The sequence below is a fragment of the Cydia amplana genome, chromosome 2 (assembly GCF_948474715.1).
Source record: "Cydia amplana chromosome 2, ilCydAmpl1.1, whole genome shotgun sequence".
In the NCBI taxonomy this organism is placed as follows: Eukaryota; Metazoa; Arthropoda; class Insecta; order Lepidoptera; family Tortricidae; genus Cydia; species Cydia amplana.
Genome location: NC_086070.1, coordinates 18,083,271 through 18,106,680, shown reverse-complemented (window position 1 = coordinate 18,106,680; position 23,410 = coordinate 18,083,271). Strand labels below are relative to the sequence as shown.

At 37.0% G+C, this 23,410-nt stretch overlaps 1 protein-coding gene across 3 annotated transcripts in view; it reads left to right on the top strand.

Annotated features, from left to right (window-relative positions):
- LOC134659516 (dorsal-ventral patterning tolloid-like protein 1) overlaps nt 1-23,410 on the top strand; it is a 109,347-nt gene that overhangs the window by 72,148 nt on the left and 13,789 nt on the right. Inside the window, exon 4 of one of the 3 annotated variants that reach the window (XM_063515179.1) lies at nt 20,802-20,873. The exons of the other annotated variants lie outside the window; for them this stretch is intronic. Coding sequence (XP_063371249.1) covers nt 20,802-20,873 — 72 coding nt within the window. The remainder of the gene's footprint in view (nt 1-20,801; nt 20,874-23,410) is intronic. 3 annotated transcript variants of the gene reach the window in all.

Below are 23,410 nucleotides of genomic sequence, written 5' to 3'. Positions count from 1 at the left end.
AACAAAACAAGTAGTAGAGCACGAAACCACTCCAGATCACTGAGTGTTACAGCCGGAAAGAACGAATGAATGAACGAATCCAGGTTCATTTTCCGGTTCAATCGAGTTTAAAACTGATTTAAACCGTATTTTTAGCTTGCTACAGGATGGTATATGGTATACGATCTTAGCTATAATATGACCATACCCCGGCCGGCGAGAGCAAAAATGCGTCTGCTCCTAGTGCTTAATTAAATATCGACTATTCTATCGACATATGGATGTCGATAGAATAGTCGACTTTTAATTAAGCACATTTTTTTTTTAAACTGAGCCATTAGTATTTGTTATTTATTTCAACTTGATACCTCCACGCGTTTCTAAGAATAACCCTAAAACAATTTTAAACTGAATAAATACAAACACTTGGTTTTAATTTTGTTTACAACAATAATTAATACTTCTGCATATCATAACGGTGGTCCAGTACATCGTGTTGTTTTTATCGACATCGACCAAAGTGTGTGTCCTCGCACTATTAAGCTGTCAACGCATTTTTGCTCTCGCCGGCCGGGGTATGAATATGACCTACATAATTTCATGTTCGGAATCTTATTTGAGGGCCGCGACGGTCAGGGCTGTCAGCACCACTGCTTTCTGGGCATCCTTTGTTTAAGGAATCTCGTTACGAAAGTAGAAGAATATGTCCCCATTACCGTTAACGTTACTAATGACCATTACAACTTGAATACCCTATAAGATAAGTCGGAGCTGAGCTGATGACCTTTTTTTATAAACTATGTACAATAAGTGGTGGTTGAATTTAAATAAAGAACACAAAGCCATTGTCCTAATGATAAGTCCTCAAGTCACCCTTAATTATGATAAAACATTGTCACTTATAGGTAGGTACTTCTGAACCTTCGCCTCGTCTGTGCTCGGTATGATATTAGAATGATTCTTGAGTTTGGCGCGACGCTCACCGTCGTAGTGATAAATCAAATTTATCATTTTACCGCTATTCTACCGCGTACGTTAATAGAACCTAGATACATTATTTAGGAAATTTAATGCTGTAATTTGCTCATAAGGGAATTTATTTTTATTTATTATGAGTATGTTGATGTTATGTGAATTAATTCCTGCAAGCTCCGTACTAACGCGGATATTGCTCCAGTGTCTGAGCAAGACAGCACTATACAGTGTGTGGCCTACAACACGGGTGAAAAATTAAAACGTAGATTCTACTCCTCAAACAAGACAATGTTTGTTCAGCGACTTTTAAAAATAACTTGTGGTTTGTATTTTAAAACACTTTAAAATTTATTCGAACACGCAATGTATTACGAAATTGATTATGCCTGTACGGTGACAAGGCTGACGGGCAATGTCAATTAGACGGAATTTAAAGTACATTGAAAATATTATTTAGTTTGTTTGAAAAAGGGACAATTTTAAGACTACATCATTTCAAAAAGTTGTTGAACAAAAGTTTTATTGTTTGAGGAGTAGAATCTACGTTTTAATTATTCACCCGTGTTGTAGGCCACACACTGTAGAGGTATATAGCGATATCCCGCTTGCACACCGGAGCGGCGCGCGGGTCCGCATCCAACGGGAAGACCGCCTAAGCTGCCAATTTCATAGGGCGTGTCATCGTTAGCTGCGCAGTTTCCAGCTCCAGCGACACCTGAAACATTTCCGATAAATAATTCAGCGGCCGCTAACGAGCTGCAACGAGAGCTCATGGTCGTATGTTCATCAGTGACTCTATTTGTGTTGACATTTTAGTCAAGGGCGGATTGAAAAATTATTTTGAATAATGATACGATTATTAATTTGTGATTGTTGAAGAAATAATCCATCTAGGTAATTTAAGTACTAAATGCGACTAAATATCGATACTTATGTAATAAATAAGTACCATATCGAGAGCTAGATTTTTTCTGTAAAATGGACTGCTTGTTAAGAGCGCTCATTTAATTTTTATTGGTACAATTCTAATACAGTCATTCAAAAGCAGGCCCATTGTACAGTAACAAACTTGTAAGTTATGCAGTTCATGGAAATTGAGGCTTACAGTCTTATTAAGTTATTACTTCCGCAAAACTTTCGGCTCATCTCGGTTGTCATTTTCCAAAGTTCGGTAATAAATCCCCGTTTTGTTAGTCGGGCGTCGCCGATGTGGTTTCGGGTTCGGGGTGATTATTCGGGCACGAACGTAAACAGGCGAGGTATGTGTACTTAAATCTCTCGAGCCTGTGATCGTGCACACACGACACGACATACTGTCTCGTAAAGCAGTTATGTAGGTACATAGTATCAAGGATACGAGAATATGGCTGTGCTAACGGCAGCAAACATAAGTAGGTAGGCAGTACATTTCCGGTCATAAGATTTCGGTACAATGAAGATTTCTTAACTAATCTGTTAACGTTTACAGAGCTGTTTATGATTAGTCCGTCACACTTCTCGAATGTTAATATGTAAACACAACTCATCATTGGTGACTGAGTTTATGATCCATATAGTTCTAAATAGATCCACGCGATTGCAACGATTCTTGTTTCTACAAGTAAGATGAGATACAGATTAGATCATAATAATATTAGATTGTTTAACAAAGAATTTAGCCTAATAGGTAATCTACCGTTATATTTCAGGCGATACCAGTATAAAGCGCCTTTGCCTATTTAAGTAGGTAAAGCTTTCACAAAGAGAGTGGAATAGTTCTAGTTCCGAAAGATAAACAGCAGTATGAACCGTAAATTGTAATTTAGCGTATAGCATGTCACAAGTTGTATCCGTGGGCGTTCAGTAACTACGAGGAGTGATCCCAATCGCCTACCGAGTGCAAGCAACTCGGACTCATGTACGGTACGTTTAGTTGTTATGGATCAAGTACACTGTTTCGCCCGTTCGTTCGACTGGCCGGCCGTGACTCGTTAAGCAATGGGAATGTGACGCCTGGAGCATGTCGTAAACTCGGCCTCGTCGCCATCAATCTCCTCCATTGTTTGCTTCATACACCTACAATAATGGATACATTCTGAACCTTATTATGTAACCTGTAAGGAGTTGGTGCTATCGTTGTATGTTACCCTTTATGGGACCTATAAATTCCATCATTATCCCGTCGTTTTGTAACAGCCAATGCCACATGGTCCTGCTATTATGCTTAAGCAAGGTGTGTTTTCCAAGTTATTTCAGTTTATTAGGTTATGTGGTACGTTTGAAAACATCGTGTACGTGTGAAATATGTACTCGAAACTTCGCAAGTTATAGGTATAATATTTCGCGAAGCAGGTTAACAACTTTTTATACCTACCTACGATTATTTTTGCGTGTAATGTACCTAGGTATAATAATTTGAAAATGTATATAAAACTAAAGGATGATTTGAATTTGCAAATGAATGTAAATTCAATAAATGACGAGTAAGTGAGATTTTTGAAGTTGGAATCGCTTGTATTTGCAATGCCAAATACTGCTGTGCTGTTACTCTGCCGTAGCTGAGCTACGGACTCCACTCGACGTAGGCGATGACGGCGTAGCACTTCACATGTAGGTAATGGTGCCGTGTGGTGCCGGCATCAGAAAAGAATAGCACCACCCCATCTCGTCCCGTGGGTGTCGTATAAGGCGACTAAGGGAAAACTGGCGACAGATATGCATATGAGCAAGACTCGCCCGTATCCTTAGCGGGGTCCTTGCTCACAAGAGCTGTGCGCGCGCCACATCGAAAAAAAAAACATGTAGGTAATGAATGAAATTAACGTTGTAAAACTCTAACATGGCCGCTATTGCGCTCCTTAGATCGTTTTTTTTTATAAACGAACTAGCGACCCGCCCCGGCTTCGGACGGGTTAACAAATTATACATGAACCTTCCTCTTGAATCACTCTATCTATTAAAAAAACTGCATGTAAATTCGTTGCGTAGTTTTAAAGATCTAAGCATACATACAGACAGACGGACAGGGAAGCGACTTTGTTTTATACTATGTAGTGATTAGCGTGACTGTACCCGTTTTGTATCTATACCTAATCTTCATGCTTCGGATTGATATTCGGAAACGTTAGGTGCAACAGTAAGTTAAACAATGTTAACTTCCTATTTTACGAACCATTGGATTTATAACGGACCTTGTTTTGCACAAATGTCGGTGACATTATGGAGAAAACAATCGCTCTTCAAACTGGAATCTGTATTGGGCCTAACAACTGGCTGCTTTGCATAAAATATTGCCACTCTAGAGCCATCTGTTTACAAAAGGGCAACAGTAAATTGTGTGGATTCGTTATGACCCCTTACTCGACGAGTTTAATTTTCAGCAGTTCATAATATTTACGTAAGGCTTATTAGACTTGCCGTATTCGAACTTCAAGATATTCACAAGAGACGACACGTACTAGATTCATTCTAGATACGTTATAGTTTAGATTTCAACTAGTTCTCTTTTGCAGCGCAATTCGGGCAACCAATGTCACTTTTACGATAGATCGTGTTAGATATCTATTAAATGTGAATTAGATTTCTAAGTAATATCTTGTGGAAATCGTGAATCGCGGAAATGTCAAATTTGACAGGTTAGATCTTAAACATATCGTTATCGTATTTATTATTGTTTCGTTTATTTTCAGGTAAGAATCCATGAACAGCCTACAAGTCCAATTATAGAGAGATAAGGTATGAGTCGATGTATTCTCGCAGAAATCCTCAAATTCTTCCTTTAATTTCATTTCCAGTAAATTTATGAAATATAAGTCGCAGATGAGGCTCAGACGGGCATCCGCAATTAGTATATCAGATACATTTCACTAATGAATGTGGTCGCCATCTCGGCGTGTGCGCCAACAAAATGGCCGACCTTCTGATTATGCAATCAACGTCCGCGTCGTAACAGTGGTGAGAACATATAGTTATGAATATTCAATGTCAATTATTTCCATTTTAGACGACCTATATTTTAGTTCGTCAAGTGATACTCAAATTGCCGCCGATATTTGCGAGGTCAGGCCGATAATCCCCTTCTGAAGCTGAAGTAAATGATATCGATTAAGGTTTAATCACAGATCTAAAATAAGATCTCGACGCTGAGGTAGACAAATGTTCGCGTATAATTCAGATTAATTTGCCGCCGGTTTTGGAAGTCATTAATGACCTATTTTAGTTGCACATGACAATTTAAATAATGTCGTTAGTATATAGGTAATCTAATTCTTGATCTGAAACCCCGCAGTTTTGCACTTAGTATTTAAATAAATGAAAACGAAATTCCGTTTGTATGCGAAGGTGAAATTCGGGCGACCTTGCTGGGGACTTTTAAAATGGTTGCTCGTTCACCCGCTACGTTGATAGAATCAGAATCTTTGTTACAAAGTAATTGATTGAAATTTTCAGATCTGCAACTACGGCGCAAAATTTTTAAATTCTGTTAGATTTCTAAAACACTTTATATAGAGATCCCTTCTGCGGGGAAAATCGGGTCGGATAATGATGAGTTTTCGGTGCCCGAGATTATTCTGGTTGAATGGGTACAGATAAAGATTAAACCATTAAAGAGGACCGACCTTTCATCGCCTAACATTTACCTTTTGAATTTGGCTGGGGATCAAGCATTTAATATCGGTTTTGAGGGTGGCATTGAGATTGATATATAATTAATTATTATTGCTTGCGTCGATAACCTGATATTTCGTAATTGAAAATAATAAATTATAATTAATTTGCGCTAATACTTTCTAAAAGCAGTTTATTTGTGTTAGGGATAATAAATATAGAATCATTTCATTCATTCATTCAGTCTATATATTAATTTTACAGGGATATTACCAACCATTTTTTTTTCATTTTGAATGTCTTGTCGTTTTGTTGTATATATAAACTGCTAAATACAAAGTAAGGTAAGTATCAATAAGGATCGTAGATAGGTACCTACCTAGTTGTTGATTTCTTAGGGTAGGTACAGTCACCTGCAATAATGTGTTACTCTTAGAAGGCCGCAAAAATATGTGACACGCTCTTAAATAAGAACGTGTCAGATATTTTGGTGCCTTTGAAGAGCAGAGGCGGCTGGTAGCTATGTATTATGGGTGTTCACTCACCATAAAAACAAAAACTAAACCTACACATTCAATTAACCGTCGCAAAGTACCTAGATGTCAGTTTCCGTCCACCCGGTCATTGAACTCTCTCATAGATTTTCGGTATTACGAATATCTTGACGACCGATAGACGCCAACTGCAGTTCATTTTACAAATGGATATAATATTTTTATTTAAATTTTATGGAAAGATGTGCTAAATTGTTAACATACCTGTTTCGGTCCAAACAAACTCACCGCACAGCCGTCGCCCGCGCCCGCGCCAAACACAAAACATATAGGTAACACGAAAAACAAAATAAGCTAGTTACTTTTATCACATTCACACTTGGAGGATATAATAACAAACGGAGACGCCATGTCTGTAATTTTCTGTACAAAACAGTCTGCCGATTTTTGCGGGGGAGGGGAACGTCAAATGTATGCGTAACGTAAAAATAGCCATGTCAGATAAACGTCAGTCCATACATTGTGTATGACCGTTGGCCGCCTATTTTCGACAGAGGGGAAAGCCTGTTAATGGCTACTCCGTTTAGTTGTATCCTCCAAGCATTCACACAACACAACAACGGTGTTTTTGCTTATTGATCTGATTTAAAAAATATATAAGTTTTTGCTTTTGACTAACATTGCTACGAAAGTTCAAGGTCGTCCATAATTTAACTCGAGTCGATTTTGTAAACTTTTTCACATTCTCACGTTAAATTCATTCATTTTTAAACACCTCACAACAATCAAATTATGTGCTTTAACTGTTTAAACTCTTGTTTCATTATTTAGAATGAAAAAAAGCCAAAATTGCATTCCCGCACATACTTTAAAATTGACTAAGGTCTGTTTAGAAACAGGTGACAACAATATCAACATGGCGCGCGAGATGCGCGCGCAGATCAACCGGGCTCGGAACGCCGCACCGATTTTGCCTCTTCCCTCATAGAAAATATTCCGTTTCACGCGCGGAGCTCTGTCGAAACTTCTCTTTCGCTCTTATTGAATTTCCTATTGATCGAATGTACTAAATCTTTTTCCATAGGAGCGCAATCCAAAGCGCTCCGCTTCGCGCGTTACCTTTGATTTCTATGAAATTATAGGAGTACGCCGTGTAGGTAGTGGTGAGCTGTCTATAAACTTAAGTATAATGAATAAAGGTTATTATTTAATTGGTATTGAGTTTTTTTACGATAGATCTTAAATAGTAATAAATTAAATAAGTACCATAATTTCATTTTGATTATTTATGGGAGTGCACCGCACAAGCGCTCCTTAAGGCGGGCCGCGCCTGTTGAAGAGTAACATATTATTGCTGGTGACTGTACTCGTAGTTAGTTTTTGCCAAGTATGAAACATTTTCCATTTCATGTTGTGGGTACCGAACATTATTTCTTGGTAGTTCACAACTGATTCTTTTGCCTATATTTTGCGTTTTCCTATTTTACACTGAACTAATGCCCTACGTTTTCTCGCGAAAACGAGATTTGACGGGGAACCAAGTCAAATAAATACAAATAGTTGTAAAAAAGTACAGTGTTACTCTTAAAACATAAGCGGGATATTAATCGTTCTAACCTTCTAGTTAGAAGGTTAGAACGATTAATATCCCGCACGTCACAGCGGAGTAAAAAGGGTTGGTAGGTACCTCGGTCGATATCCCTTCGGCCGAGTAAACCCATACTATGGCATTAGACTTAGCGAAATATACCGAGAAATATACAGGGTGCTTCCTGTAACAGGAGCAATAAATTAAACTAAAGGCTGTACTCCTCAAACTGACCAACATTAGTTCAGCAACTTTTAAAAATTATGAATCCTTTAGACTTCTCTTTTTCATATAAAATAAATATTGTCTTCAATGTACGCTGACATCAATGTGTTTGACGTTGCTTGTCACGCTTTAAACATAACAAAATTTGCAATACATTGCGTCTTAGAATAAACTTTAAAGTGTAATAAAAACAAAACCTGAGTTATTTTCAAAAGTTGCTGAACAAATGTTGGTCAGTTTGAGGAGTACAGCCTACAGTTTAATTTATTGCTCCTGTTACAGGAAGCACCCTGTATTTTTACTTAATTGCTTTGGAGTAATTTATGCATCTCTTTATTTGTCAATCACAAGGGTATTGAGCAGGGATGTTGCGGATGCCGATTTTTTGACATCCGCGGATGCGGATGCGGATGCGGATTTTTAAAGGCTCACATCCGCGGATGCGAATGCGGATGCGGATGTCAAGATAGGTACATAAAAAACGTCAAATATTACATTTTAGTAATTATTATTTCAAAAAACCGGCCAAGTGCGAGTTGGACTCGCGTTCCAAGGGTTCCGTACAATAAGTCCCACTCACGCTTGACTGCTAATTTCTAATAGTTTTTTTTTGGCTAATTACTAAATTACCTAGCAGTCTAGCACTTCCGCCGATGCTAAGACGTTCCTGTACCGAACTGTTCCACATCCGCATCCGCATTAAATCCGCATCGATTTTATGCGGATGCGGATGCGGATGTTGAAAATAATGCGGAAGTTCCGCGGTTGCGGATGCGGATGCGGATGTTCGCAACATCCCTGGTATTGAGGGTAAACAAAAAAATATAAGTACCTATTTTCTGGAGTATTGCTGTCATCCACACAAAATAATTGTAAACTAATCGTTATCAGGCGTTTCGAATGTACTGAAGCATGTATCGGAGATAGAAGCAATATCTCGGCAATTACACGACGGGAGGCACTCCAATATCCGGCACAATCAAGATTCGGCGCGGCTTCCGGTGCGCTGTTGCCATTCTGTGGCGAAATACCATCGTCAGCAAGTGCAGCTTGCCCAAACTGCATGGCTCCCATCAATATCGAATATTAATGGGTTGCCTCAGATAACCATTCTCGGGGCGGTTTTAACAACAAACATTTCACTTGTACCACGAGGCGTAGGTATTGATTGTAATAATAGGTCATGAATTTGATCTGGATTCGCTTTTGATATACAGGGTGGCGCATTTAGATCGGTCAGTATGGGAAAATCTGAAACTATAAGACATACGACGATCTCTTCTTAGGAACCATGTCATCGATTTTAGTAACAAGAAAAACTGCATTCATACATTTAAAAAAAATGTGTACTCAGCTCGGGAATCGAACCCGGACGTTTTGAAAAAAAAAATCTAAAATTATTTCTATTTAGATATCGATTGTGTAGGTCTTATAGTTTCAGATTTTCCCATACTGACCGATCTAAATGCGCCACCCTGTATATTATTTTCTGGTATCCTCTATTCTATAACTTTGTCTTCTTGAGTCTATGTGAAAAAAAAAGCAGTTTATTTTTAATCGCTTCGAATAAGTTATAGGATATAAATGTATGTATGTTATACTAGCTGTTGCCCGCGACTTCGTACGCGTGGATTTGTATGTTGGTGGTTATTTTATTCTACATTAGCTTAGGACATTCTTGTATTCTAATAATATGCCTTTATACAAAGATTCAAGTCCCGCACTCAAAAAAAAATGTTTGACCTTCACATAAACTTTCAACCCCTTTTTCACCACCTTGGGGGATGAATTCACAAAAACTCTGAAATCAGTTTTCTTCTCTTTTAATATAATACCTTTTAACAAAGTTTTAAGTTCCTAGAATTAAATAAAATTTGAACCCCTTTTTAACCCTTTTAGGGGATGAATTATTAAAAACGCTGAAATCACTTTTCTTGTTTTCAAATAATTTGCCTTTATACAAAGATTCAAGTCCCGCACTCATAAAAATATGTAATCTCCATACAAACTTTCAACCCTTTTTTTCACCACATTGGGGGATGAATTTTTAAAAACGCTGAAATTAGTTTTCTTTTCTTTTAATGAAATAACTTTTTACGAAGTAAGAAATTCCTAACTTAAAAGACAATTTGAACCCTATACAAACTTTTAACCCCCTTTTAACCCTTTAAAGGGATGTTTTTTTTTAAAAACGCTGAAATTACTTTTCTTGTATTCTAATAATATGTCCTTATACAAAGATTCAAGTCCCGCACTCACAAATATATTTTATCTCCATACAAAAATTTCAACCACTTTTTCACCATCTTGGGGGATGGATTTTTAAAAACGCAGAAATTAGTTTTCTTCTCTTTTAATGAAATAACTTTTTACGAAGTTAGAAATTCCTAACTTAAAAGACAATTTGAACCCTATACAAACTTTCAACCCCTTTTCAACCCTTTAAAGGGATGAATTGTTAAAACGCTGAAATATCATTTTTTGTATTCTAATAATATGCCCTTATACAAAGATTCAAATCCCGCACTCGCAAAAATATTTTATCTCCATACAAACTTTCAACCCCTTTTTCACCATCTTGGGGGATGAATTGATAAAAACGCTGAAATCAGTTTTCTGGTCTTTTAATTTAATACCTTTTTGCAAAGTTTTAAGTTCCTAGCTTAAAATAAAATTTGCACGCCAAGACAAACTTTCATCCCATTTTTAACCCCCTTAGGAGTTGAATTTTCAAAAACGTCTCAATTACTTTTTTTTGTAATCGGCTATTATGCCGTTCTAAGAAGTTTCAAAGCATTTGTAATGGATTCAAACTTTCAACCCCTTTTTAACCCTGTTAGGGGATACATTTTTGAAAACGCTAAAATTATTTTTCTTGTATTCTAATAATATGCCCTTATACAAATATTCAAGTCCCACAGTCATAAAAATATTTGGTCTTAATACAAACTTCCAACCCCTTTTTCACCACCTTGGGGGATGAATTTTCACAAACGCTGAATTTACTTTTCTTATATTCTAATAATATGCCTTTACGCAAAGATTCAAGTCCCGCACTCAAAAAAATGTTTGATCTCCATACAAACTTTCAACCCCTATTTGACCCTTTTAAGGGATGAATTTTTAAAAACGCTGAAATTACTTTTCTTGTATTCTTATAATATGCCCTTATACAAATATTCAAGTCCCGCACTCAAAAAAATATTTGATGTTCATACAAACTTTCAACCCCTTTTTCACCACCTTGGGGGATGAATTTTCAAAAACGCTGAAATTAGTTATCTTCCATTTTAATATAATAACTTTTTACAACGCAGGCCACAGGTGACCCTCGCGCAGGCAGCTTTCTCGCGCAAAGATTGGCCATAGCAATCCAGCGCGGGAACGCTGCCTGCGTGATGGGCACCTTACCAAAGGCGCAAAATTTTGATAGGTATTTTTAATTTTTTAGCTTTAGTATTAGTTGTACTTAATTCTAGTTTTATATTCATTTTATAACACTTATTGTGCAATAAATGAGTTTTATTACTTTTTACAAAGTTTCAAGTTCCTAGCTTGAAATAAAATATGCACCCCAAGACGAATTTTCATCCCCTTTTTAACCCCCTTAGGGGTTGAATTTCCAAGAATGTCGCAATAAGTTTTTTTTTAAATTGGCTATTATGCCTTTCTTAGAAATTTCAAAGCATTTGTAATGGATTCGAACTTTCTACCCCTTTTTAACCCTGTTAGGGGATGAAAATTTAAAAACGCTGAAATTACTTTTCCTGTATTCTAATAATATTTCCATACACAAAGTTTCAAGTCTCGTACTCAAAAAAATGTTTGATATCCATACAAACTTTCAACCCCTTTTTCACCACCTTAGGGGATGAATTTTCAAAAACGCTGAAATTAGTTTTCGTGTATTTTAATAATATATCTTTTTACGAAGTTTCAATTTCCTAGCTCAAAATAAAACTTGAACCCCATACAAATTTTCATCCCCTTTTTAAACCCCTTAGGGGTTGAATTTCTCAAAATCGCTTCTTAGCTCTTATACATTTTATAAATGCAACCTAGTGTCCAAATTTCAACTTTCTAGCGTTTGTAGTTTCGGCTCTGCGTTGATGAGTCAGTCAGTCAGTCAGTCAGTCAGTCAATCAGGCAGGATACGTGCATTTATATATATAGATAAATGTCCGGTTGACAGGTTGGTAATAGACGACCATATAACAGCAAATAATATGTCTTCTTCAATAGGAAATATTAGCCATCGTTATTGTTCAAGGCGGTCTGAAAAGCATCCCCCGTCGCTCGGGAGCACTGCGTACTTGCCGTGCTACCCGAGCGCTGGGGATGCTGGGAACTGGGATCCTCTTACCTATTAGGGTTATATTGCAGATCGAATGATGACTATACTTGCTACTTATAAACTTACCGTTAAACATGGTTTGAAATGTATGTGATCCCGTGATCCGTGGTCCCATATTTGAGAATAACGAGGCATTGTTGATTTATTTATTTCTTACATTAATGGAGTTATAAATAAATGGACATCAAATGCCAATCAAGTCGCTCTTCTAGTATATGTAAATACCTATATGTCGTGGCCAGATCATGCAATTGATGGAATTTGATCATTTCATGAAATGCCATTTTAGAATTGGTCACTTCATGGTTTGGTTAGGATAGGTTTGACGATGTGACCAAATGATCAATTGGCCACGACATGTACCTACATACGTAATTTGGTATAGCAACTCGGATCGTTCCTAACTATAATTCGAAGTGTATATTATTACACCTACCTACTTCATCCATTGGTTATTAATGCACCACGGAGACAATGCCGTCCTCAAACGTCGGAAGTAATTTTAAACTTTATGTACACGTTTAAAGTAGTTCCATATATGTACGCGATTAGGTACGTCTCGTTACAGTCGTGAAATTTTAAATGAGTACCTATTCTGCTAAAGTTTCTAAAAACTAGTATACTTAAAATGGAAGTACTAATAAAGTAATTCTAGTTAAATAATTAAGTACAATATTAGTAAACTTTGGTTCGGGCAGAAAATAGCACAATTTCTTTCTCACTGTACATTTTGAGCCAAGACTCGACCATTATACAATATACATCTAAGTATCTCACTGTAATCGGCAACTGTCCAACAACCCCGACAGTTCCTAACTTTCTGTAACTAAGTAACTTGATACAGTTTGCTCTAGAAAATAATGGGCTTTAATTAACAGGCTTATCCCGTCACAATAAAGATCATTTTCGGTCTCCATTCAGGCATTCAGCACAGTCCATGAGGAATGGCTCTCATCTCTAACTCATGATGAATCACCTTTTCTATTATTTAAGCTCAAATGAAACTTATCCGAAAGATTATTAATGATTGCTCAATCGTTTTTGTTCAATCAACCTAAATTCTTTTGTATAGAACAAAGAAGATTGGAAGTTGTAAAAGCTACTTTGTCCCAATTAACTATATATTTTTATAACAATTGGTTTCAGATTCTTTTTAAAACTGTTGACTTAAATTACATACAAAAATAAATATTATATTTACTCAAGTATACACTTACTTGAGTACTTACCCAAATATTGCTTATTGCACTATTATTTAAGTAGATAGGTAGGTATAATGAAAATAACAAATAGGTTACTTAAGTAATACAGAAAATTAGAATTAGGTAACAACGAGCGTATTTAACTTATGACTAGCTAAAAAGCGAACGAAGCGATTGGTACCTATATCAAGTAAAACAAAAATCTTTACTTAAGCATACCTATGTAAATTATTATAACTAGCTATAGATACCGTAAAATGGGGTGAGTAGGGACAAAACTGACATTCAAACCTCGATAACATTTTATTTTTACATATGCAAACTGAATGGTGTATATAATAAGTGTTCCGGATGTTTGTATTTTAGTTTCTATTTTATTTTGGGTAGTTCCATTTCATAACTTTGACGATAATTGGGGTGAGATGGGATTTCATACAAAGGTGATTTTGGAAGATTGTTGGATCGTTTTTTTTTTTATTATGAGTATTACTATAGCTCCATTTTAAATTGGAATACATTATCTTTGTAGCAGTAGCCTTAAAATCCCATCTCACCCCCCTTTCATCCCTTCTCTCTCCATTCATAACCCAACTCTCCCCGCGAACCCTACCCACCCCATTTTACGGTACCTACAATTTAACTAACAGGCCAATTCGAATTTCAGTTATTCGTTCATCTGTTGCCTAAAACGTAGTGATTAGGGCTTCCAAATACCGGACTTCTCACAATACCGGTATTAATACCGAAACTGTCTTCATCAATACCGGGATCCTGGGATCCCGGTATTGGATATGAATCGCTTAAAAATATATAGTTTTATTAAAAAGGGGAATTAGAAAGGCTCACTGGAATACCAGATATGTCCTAAAAGCTATTACAACAATAAACAATCAATGCCGCCATCTGCAATAATTTTATTTCACACTCCAGGTTGGCAATAATTTTATCCAATTTGTTGACTTTACCCAAACTTCACCTCACCAATTTCCGTCAAAATTGGTTTGCCATTATTACAGTTATCCTTGCTCTTTTGTTTTATTTTTTGATAAAATTACAAGAACTAATTATGTTAATGTTAATGTCACTATCATCATATTCATATTCATGTACATATTCATCACTCACATAACTTCAGGATTCATCCACCATCAACCAGCAAATATTTATCTGACGCATTAGGCAACGATCTTGTTTCAATAATAAAATGCGGGCTAGAGACCAGAGTTACACCAAGTAAAGTCTGCAACGATTTTGATAGCATACGCAGTACGCAGTGCAAGTATTATTTGTACGTCATAATTTCATAGAAGTTTGACGTTTAATATAACACTTGCACTGCGCGTGCTAACAAAATCGTTGCAGACTTTTCTTGGTCTAACTCTAGATGCATCTGACCTTTAGTAAGCTTTGATACAGCCGAATATAATGGATTTAAAGGGTTTATACTGCGCATTTCCCTCATTTTTTTAAATACCGGGATCCCGGTATTGCCTTTAAAAATACCGGTATTGAAAAATGTGTTTAAAACGACGGGATCCCGGGATCCCGAAATACCGGGATCCCGGTATTGGAAGCCCTAGTAGTGATTATATTCTCTTTGCTGTTGCCGTTGCCAATATGTTACTGATCTGTCAGTGTCAAAATTGACCTTTTTGGCTGAAGATATGGAAACAGGTCGAATAACTAAAATTGGAATTTGTCTGTAGGTCTTTCCGCATGTATACATTTACATATAAGCAGCGGTAAGCGTCTGACAGTGACAATATTTCTGTGCACGTTTGAAAAAATCAGCAGTCGTGGTATACCCACTGCTGTACAGGATGTGAACTAAGTTACCCGCGCCGGAACTGCCGCCGGGAACTGTACGCTTGCTGTGGGAGTACCACAAGGTGCTAACAATTATATATACCAATAACTACTTTTGGAGTTATTGTACATAAAGGTATCCTTTGCTACTCCTACTATGGGGCCAAATATACTTATTTATTATTTTTACAAATCGTAGTGCCAAAATCTTAAACTATCTATTTCCCAATTACCAATCGCTCCTAATTATCTTAAAAAACCAACAAACCAGGCTATATAAGCCGATCGCACGAGAGTAATTTTACCCGTTAACCTGGTAAAAAGTAGTAACTTTTTACCAGGTTAACGGGTAAAATTACTACATTACATAGTAATGTACCTAATCTTAAATACATATATATCTAAGTTAAAATAAATACCTACACACTTACACAATTGAATGTAGGGTATTCTCAAATAAATACCTCTTAGTTGTTATGTGAGAGAAGTAGATTTTAAACGTTAATGTTGTTTGTTGCGACGGAAACAGGCGCCCGCCCGGACCGGATGGTCAAAGGATCCAATGTTATTAAAGTATCGCTAACTTAACGAAGTTGTTAGGAATTATATTACAGTCATATCTGGACGACGTACCTCCTCTTTAAGGCGACATTTCGATTGAAAGCGACCATTATACAATAATTGTATTAAGTTTGCCCGATAATAAAGAATGGGAAACAATAACTTTTCGGCGTGTTTCTACTTATATTTATTCGTACCTATATAAATTATTATAAACCTAAAAGCTATATGCATATTATGCATGCCAAGTTTAGTGCTTTCTGCTGGATGGGACCATAGTTGAGGCTAAGAAGCCGCACTAAATACAAAATCGAGTTTTGGCAAAAATCCCTCCATCAATATTGCGAAAAAAAATCCTTTCTGCGAATAAAATCATGCGTATGACCACAGTGGATGAGTGGATGCAGTAGGCAAGAAAAATGTTACTTATCCTTTCATAGATTTTTTTTTAATTTCATATTTTTTCGAAAAAAGTGGGCAATGTCGGCTAATTTGATGATACGCCCGCCTGCGCCGCCTAAAACGAGATGTTTGTGTTACCTACTTATATATAGTAATAGAAATTGATATTATTACAGTGGAACCTCGATACCACGAATTTGAAGGGAAACGCCAAAAAGTTCGATGCTAACGAGTTTTCGTCTTATTATAGAGGGTATCGACTTAGAGAGATAATCTTATAGGTGTTTCTTCGTCTTAAAGAGGTTTCGAGTTACAGCGGTAAAATGAATGACAAATCGTACCTATTACAGAGGTAATTGTAGATATCGAGGTTCGAGTTAGCGAGGTTCCACTGTAATTCCGTTCGCGATCGGACTAAATGAAGTCAATTCACATCTTAAACAAATGAACTGATTCAGTACCATGCTACAATTTAGATTACGGATTACGTATGTGAAGGAAGTGACAGATTAGCAAATCAAAGTGACAGCGACTGGTCTGCCGGCCTACCCTCGAAACCGTCAAAGTTCCCAACTTTGCTCCTAAAACTTTAAGATGAAAATTGGTAGAGGCGTTTAATATATTTCATGTGATAACTTTAACGATAATTGTCATTGCCAGCTTTCGGGGCATCTCAGTGAGGATCTCGACCACACTGACTTGCCGTCTCCCTTGCTCCTCACCTTTCGTGATGTTTTGTTACAGAATGTATTTAAAAATAAAGGGCTATCTACATACTATGTAAAAGTGCTGTGCTAATACATATATGTCGGAATCGTGGGCGTATCATACTATAAGGAAGCACATCAGGACCTTCAATCGTGGATGACGAGCCGTCGTCAATGAAATACGTTATTCAACTCACAGTCTTTACTGGATAAGACTTATTACAAATCATAGCACACGTTACACTTCTTATTCATTAAAGCAAACCAGTGGATTAGACCCAGGAACCGCCACAGACGTCATCTCCCGTTCATTCTCATCATGTTCTCATCTGAAGATTAATTGACAGCATCACTTCAATTGTTCTGGCTTTCATTTGTTTTTGACAGCGCACTCTATGATGCCTTGGCGGAACTGCGCCGAACGCCACTCAGGTGTACACCCTAGTTTGCTCTATTTGTCAAAGATTGCGTGATGAAACGCCTCTTGGAGGCAATAGATGGCACATTTCAGCCAATCTCCGACATATATATATATATATATATATATATATATAGGTATAATAAAAATCAAAGCAGCATGTCGATCAAAATATGTCGGAGTTAAAATAGGTACTTGTAAACATGAATTAAGAACGATTTAAATATATTTAGGAGCGTTCATTTAACAAAATGCGGGGGATATTCTCATATTTTCGGTAAAAAATATTACTTAGCTAATCCCTCGGTAAATCGCTCCCGGTCGAATGGTTCGCGTAATCGGTCGGCATATCGGTCAAGGGTGTATGGTAGTAGTACTAAAGGAATAGGCGAATAAGGGTTTCCAAATAAGGGCTACACGCATTTTTAACCGACTTCCAAATCTCAAAGAAGGAGGTTATCAATTCGGTTGTATGTTTTTTATTTTATTTTTTATTTTTTTATTTTTTTTTATGTTTGTTACTCCATATCTCCGTCATTACTGGACCGATTTTGAAAATTCTTTTTTTGATTGTATGTATATGCATACAGATTGGTCCCGTTTTGGTCAAAACCCAGTTCTGATGATGGGATCCATGAGGAATCGAGGGAACTCCTCAAATCTTAAAGGCATACATATATAGTGATTTTTGTGTTTTTATCAACAAATCAAGCATATACATTCAGAAACGTGACATTTGATGAAGTGGAACTGCTGATGATGATCAGAACAGAACTCTTCAACGACGCATAGTTCACGTTTGGCGATTTGTCCTCTTCGTTATGTTTGTTAAGCAAGTTAAGTTTTTAAGCCACATTTTTGTCAAGCTCGAGTTCTGATGATGGGATCCATGAGGAATCGAGGGAACTCCTCAAATCTTAAAGGCGTGCGTATAGAGATTTTTGTATTTTCATCAGAAAATCAAGCATTTTTATTAAAAACTGTCGCATTTGATGAAATGGAACTGCTGATGATGATCAGAACAGAACTCTTCAACGACCCATAGTTCACGTTTGGCGATTTGTCCTCTTCGTTATGTTTGTTAAGCAAGTTTAGTTTTTAAGCCACATTTCTGTCAAGCTCGAGTTCTGATGATGAGATCCATAAGGAATCGAGGGAACTCCTCAAATCTTAAAGGCATACATATAGTGATTGTTGTGTTTTAATCAACAAATTAAGCATATACATTTAAAAAGTAACATTTGAGGAAGTGTAACTGCTGATGATGACCAGAACGAAACTCTTTAACGACGCATAGCTCGCGTTTGGCGATTTTTCCTTTTCGTTATGTTTGTTAAGCAAGTTAGGTTTTTAAGCCATATTTATGTCAAGCTCAAGTTCTGAACATGGGATCCATGAGAAATCGAGGGAACTCCTCAAATCTTAAAGGCACACGTATAGAATTTTCTGTATTTTCATCATAAAATAAAGCATTAACATTAAAAACTGTCGCATTTGATGAACTGGAACTGCTGATGATGATCAGAACAGAACTCTTCAACGACGCATAGTACATGTTTGGTGATTTCGAATTTCGACTTTGACTTGGACTGGGACCCGGATTCGGATCCAGATCCGGCCTCGTACCCGGATCCGGTTCGGACCCGGACCCGGACCTGGACTCGGACTCGGACCTGGACTAGACCCGGACTCGGACCCGGACTCGGACACAGACCTTGACCCGGAAAACCACTATGATACCTAAACTAAACAAACTACTATGATTACCTACCATAAAATGTAGGTATAAAGTATGATGAGGCCAAACCCCTCCCGCTCAAACCCCCGTACACCGCACCGCATGCGCCGTTAAGTGGGTTAGGTTAGGTTTGAACTGCTATCCTCACAGAACCGAACAAAAGTGGGTTAGGTTAGGTTAGAACTGCGAGCCTTACAGAAACGAAATGCTACTAGAAAAGTGGGTGGTTTTACCTCCTTTTCTACATAGCGCACCATCTACAATAATCTTTCACCGGGCCGCATAGAAGTCGGTTTTTTTTTTCTTAAAAATTATTGACTAATCATGACGATGTACCTATCCGAAATTTTTTTATTAATTTAATACGATGTTCGAAGAAATAAATGTATGAAATTATACTTTGAATCTTCAAGTTGAGAAAACGAGTTCACTAAATCTATAATACATAAGTATATCTAACGGAACAAAACGGATACGTTTCGAAAATAAAAATTGATATCTTTGTACTATTTTTGTTTTTAATAGCCTCTTTTATGCACTGTAACTAATTAAATAAAACATTTTTAAACAGTTGGACGGCTTTTATTAAATTCTCATTAACAAAGAGGCCACCTGCCAGCCTCGGCCTTATAGTCCCGACTTCGCCTAAACTTTGTCCAAGTTCACTCGGTTATTTATAAATTGTTGCCAGTTTAAACTCCTTGATACTTCGCGTGCTACGTAAATTTATACACTAAGTTTGAGCTGTCCTTTATCATACATATTTTACGTACTTGAATATTTAAATTTCATGGATACTGTATGTATTATTATGTATTTAACACATTGAGTGCGGAGAAGCAGCTCGGCGGGTTCTGTTTGCAGTCCCTTTCCTCTACAAAGCGGGAAAACGCTGGATTCGGCTACGAGTGTAGAGCTACGAAAACGTTGGCAGTGAATAAAGTTCTCGCAGATTGTGTGATTGACAATTTGACATTAACTTCTTGTTCTTCATTGTCTACTAAGATGCTACTATTGAGAGAATTTTGCGCCTCACTGTAAAAGGGAATATCTTCAAAATTTCACGGTCAAAAATTTTTTTTTTTCTTGTTTTTCCACACTACAAGACGGCAACAGTGACTTCACACTTGAGTACCATTTATTAAGGGGCGTTTCGTGCGTGGAGTACGATTGTCACTTGTCAGACTTTGACTGTCGTTTCTGACATTGCTTTAATGCAATGGATCCCATATAGACATTATTTGATCCATAAAACAAACTAGATCTACCTAAAGTGTCATTCAATAGAACTTGCTAACTATGTAAACAAACCGCCATACTAAAATTGACACTGAATGTCAATCTACTAGTAACTTTTGTTTACATAGTTAGCAAGTTCTATTGAATGACACTTTACTGATACTATTAGTAAAAACTTGTCATCTAGCCAATTAATTCCATTCTAAATAAAAATTACAACGATTTATTATAACAAGATGCCAAATATTACTCGCATGGCGCGGAATCAAATAAATCTCCAACCAGTTAACGCCTCGTGTTGAGCAGCCCACAATTTCAAATGGCACTTTGTGTTACGTGGTATTAATAAGCATTTCATCGAGCTACATGTACTAGACTTATTACCGGGCATCAACTGAACGGTCAGAAAATAGATACTTAGTTTTGAAAAAGGTTACAAATAGTAAAAGAGCATAACGCCGAGAGCAGGAATCGGTAGATGGTCACGATCAGCAGCATTCTAACGCGTGGTGTTGTTTCTGTGCAGTGGTCGCGGGCGAGTCGCTGGAGCTCTCGAGCAGGGCCGCGCTCGCCGACCCCTCGCCTACTAAACTTCCAAGTACGTTTTCCATAAATAATCATCCAGAACGATGTAATAAGATCTCTTATACCTACACATTCAAATTACTTAGAAATGAAGATATATATTTTTGCATAATAATTTTAATAACAGTTACACAAACAAGAACTTTAATTAGGTAGATATGTATAATCACCATTTTTATGATAGCTAATAGCGGTCCTGATACGGCACTTAATTACGTTGAAACATAAATAAAACGATTAAAGTTTAACCCACAGGCAAGTTGGCCGAAGGCAAGACAATAGTCAAGTAGGTTTCTCGAATTCCTCTGAGAATCTCTATTACACTTAACTGCTAACTTTAATTGTGATTTCGCCTTTAAATCTTAGAAAGAGATCTTATTATAGCGTACAATTGAATGCTCCCTCAACCCCGGTACACTGCACGAATGATATTACTTTAAGTGGCACAAGCACTAATTAGATGTCCTTTGTTAAAAAAACCTATCCCTTATTCTTTAAAATATATCTCTGCACAATGGCTTTAGAAATAATACATTCACCTGTATATTAACATTAAAAGGATTATTGATTAGGTATTGAGCTCGTCGTTCGTCGGTAGCAAAGTGGACGTTAGGGATATGGAAAATATCATCGTAATATTTGGCGGGCCGCCAATACGTAGCGCGTAGGCACCCCAGTGAGATACCTATCACACCATTCCATTTCGATAAATGTTGCCACTTGTCCGCTTGTTCACCTCGTATTTTTATAGTCCTTTAAAAACGAATGGCATTCGAAAACGAAACGGGCCCATTGTGTTACATTTTCTTTTGTTTGAATACCCCGTGCCCAGCCTTAGCTTTGTCATAGATTCAAGCCTGAACAACCACCAGATAACGCTTGACGTTATTAATAATGTATAGTATACTATCAGAAGCAGATCCTGCACATATGGGCCGCGTGTTGCCACAGTGTAGGCACATAATGTTCAGTGGAGTACGCCTGTCGCAATTTTTTTAAACCGTACTTCAACATTTCATTTCACCACAGCAGCTCGTTAATGCTCTCTTTAGGGAAAGGCTCCTGGAAAATCGAGGAAACACGCCAAATCCGCCAAATATCATGCACGATTTCTTATAAAAATATTATATTTTGGGTATTTTTATAAGAAATCGTGCATTTGCTCTAGTAAGTCGGAAACCAACACTTGGAGAAGTCGTGGAACTGCTGATGAAGACCAAAAAATTATGATTCTAATACGTAATACATAGATATTTACCAGATCATTACCTAAGGGGTGTAACGAAAAAAAAACTAATCTTCAAATGAAAAATTGATGCAATTGATAAGGATTTTTGGATTACTATTACTAGATAATTATCCATTTTTATTATTATTCTATTTTCTGTAGGAGTGATAGGCAGTTTTTTCCTAGCGCATTCAGTGACAGCTACTTACGGACCCGTTTTTCATATTTGCCTGCACCATCCCAACACATGCTGGATATGGCAAAGTTTTTTGGCTGTTGTATCCTTCTCTTTTAATACACTCTTGATTTGAACCCATTAATAGTCGAGAGAACGGCACTGCAGGATGTATGGTGGTCTTACTTTGCTCATCGTCTATTAAAAAATGTGACTTTTTGTACGAAGGAAATTGTTTGCTTTTTGACTTGGCCTAGAAATTAATAACGCAAATTTTCGGTTACTTTAGCTATCCTAACTTTTGAACGAATCTAAATACTATGTATTTTGTTTATAGTTCGTTTCACTTTAGCCGAATATTTACCCCAACTTTTCACGATAAATATGACGGGCATGCGGGGGCATGACACAAATTACTAAATTAGTAGTTGGTTATTATGAAATGCACGAATCTACGAGGTTATTTTAAGTGTATCGAAATCAAGCATGGAGTATGTTGAAAATTTTCTTGTCATTTGGAAAAGACCAAATTTCAGTGATCTCTTCTATTCAGCGGTGTAACGTCGCATGGCGTAAAACCAGAATTATTTGCACTAAAATGTATAATCTAATAATAGGACTTTTAAATGCGATAAGAAAGCCGTCGTCATCATGCTTAGAAATAAAATTACAACCGTTTGAAATTTACAGTTTTTTTTTCGGCACATGCAGGCTTTATTAGTAACACTGGATCAACACTGGATACATTTTCCGTCACCCGGAGTCATAAATCCCAAGGAACTTGCTAATCGCGGCGCGCGCTTAGAGAAGTTTTAATGGCCGCCCTAACAGTTCTGAGTAAGCTCGGCGCGGCGTGATCCTGAATTAAGCCGACGCGACGGCCGCTTTCTACTGACAGTTATCACTGTCATATTATGTAATACGATTTTACTGTCGATTTACAACACCTACTTGAAAACAGCAATTACATTGGCCCTAGCACTTATAGGCGTAGCCTGTCTTGCATTTTTTTTGCTATTTTGTCCCTTCAACACACGGACAAAAGAAACAGTATGTTAGAAAAAAAAAATTGAATCACATTCTTCTAAACGCTTTGTAAAATAATAATAGCTTATAACTACCACATACATGCATGTTTGTTGAATTG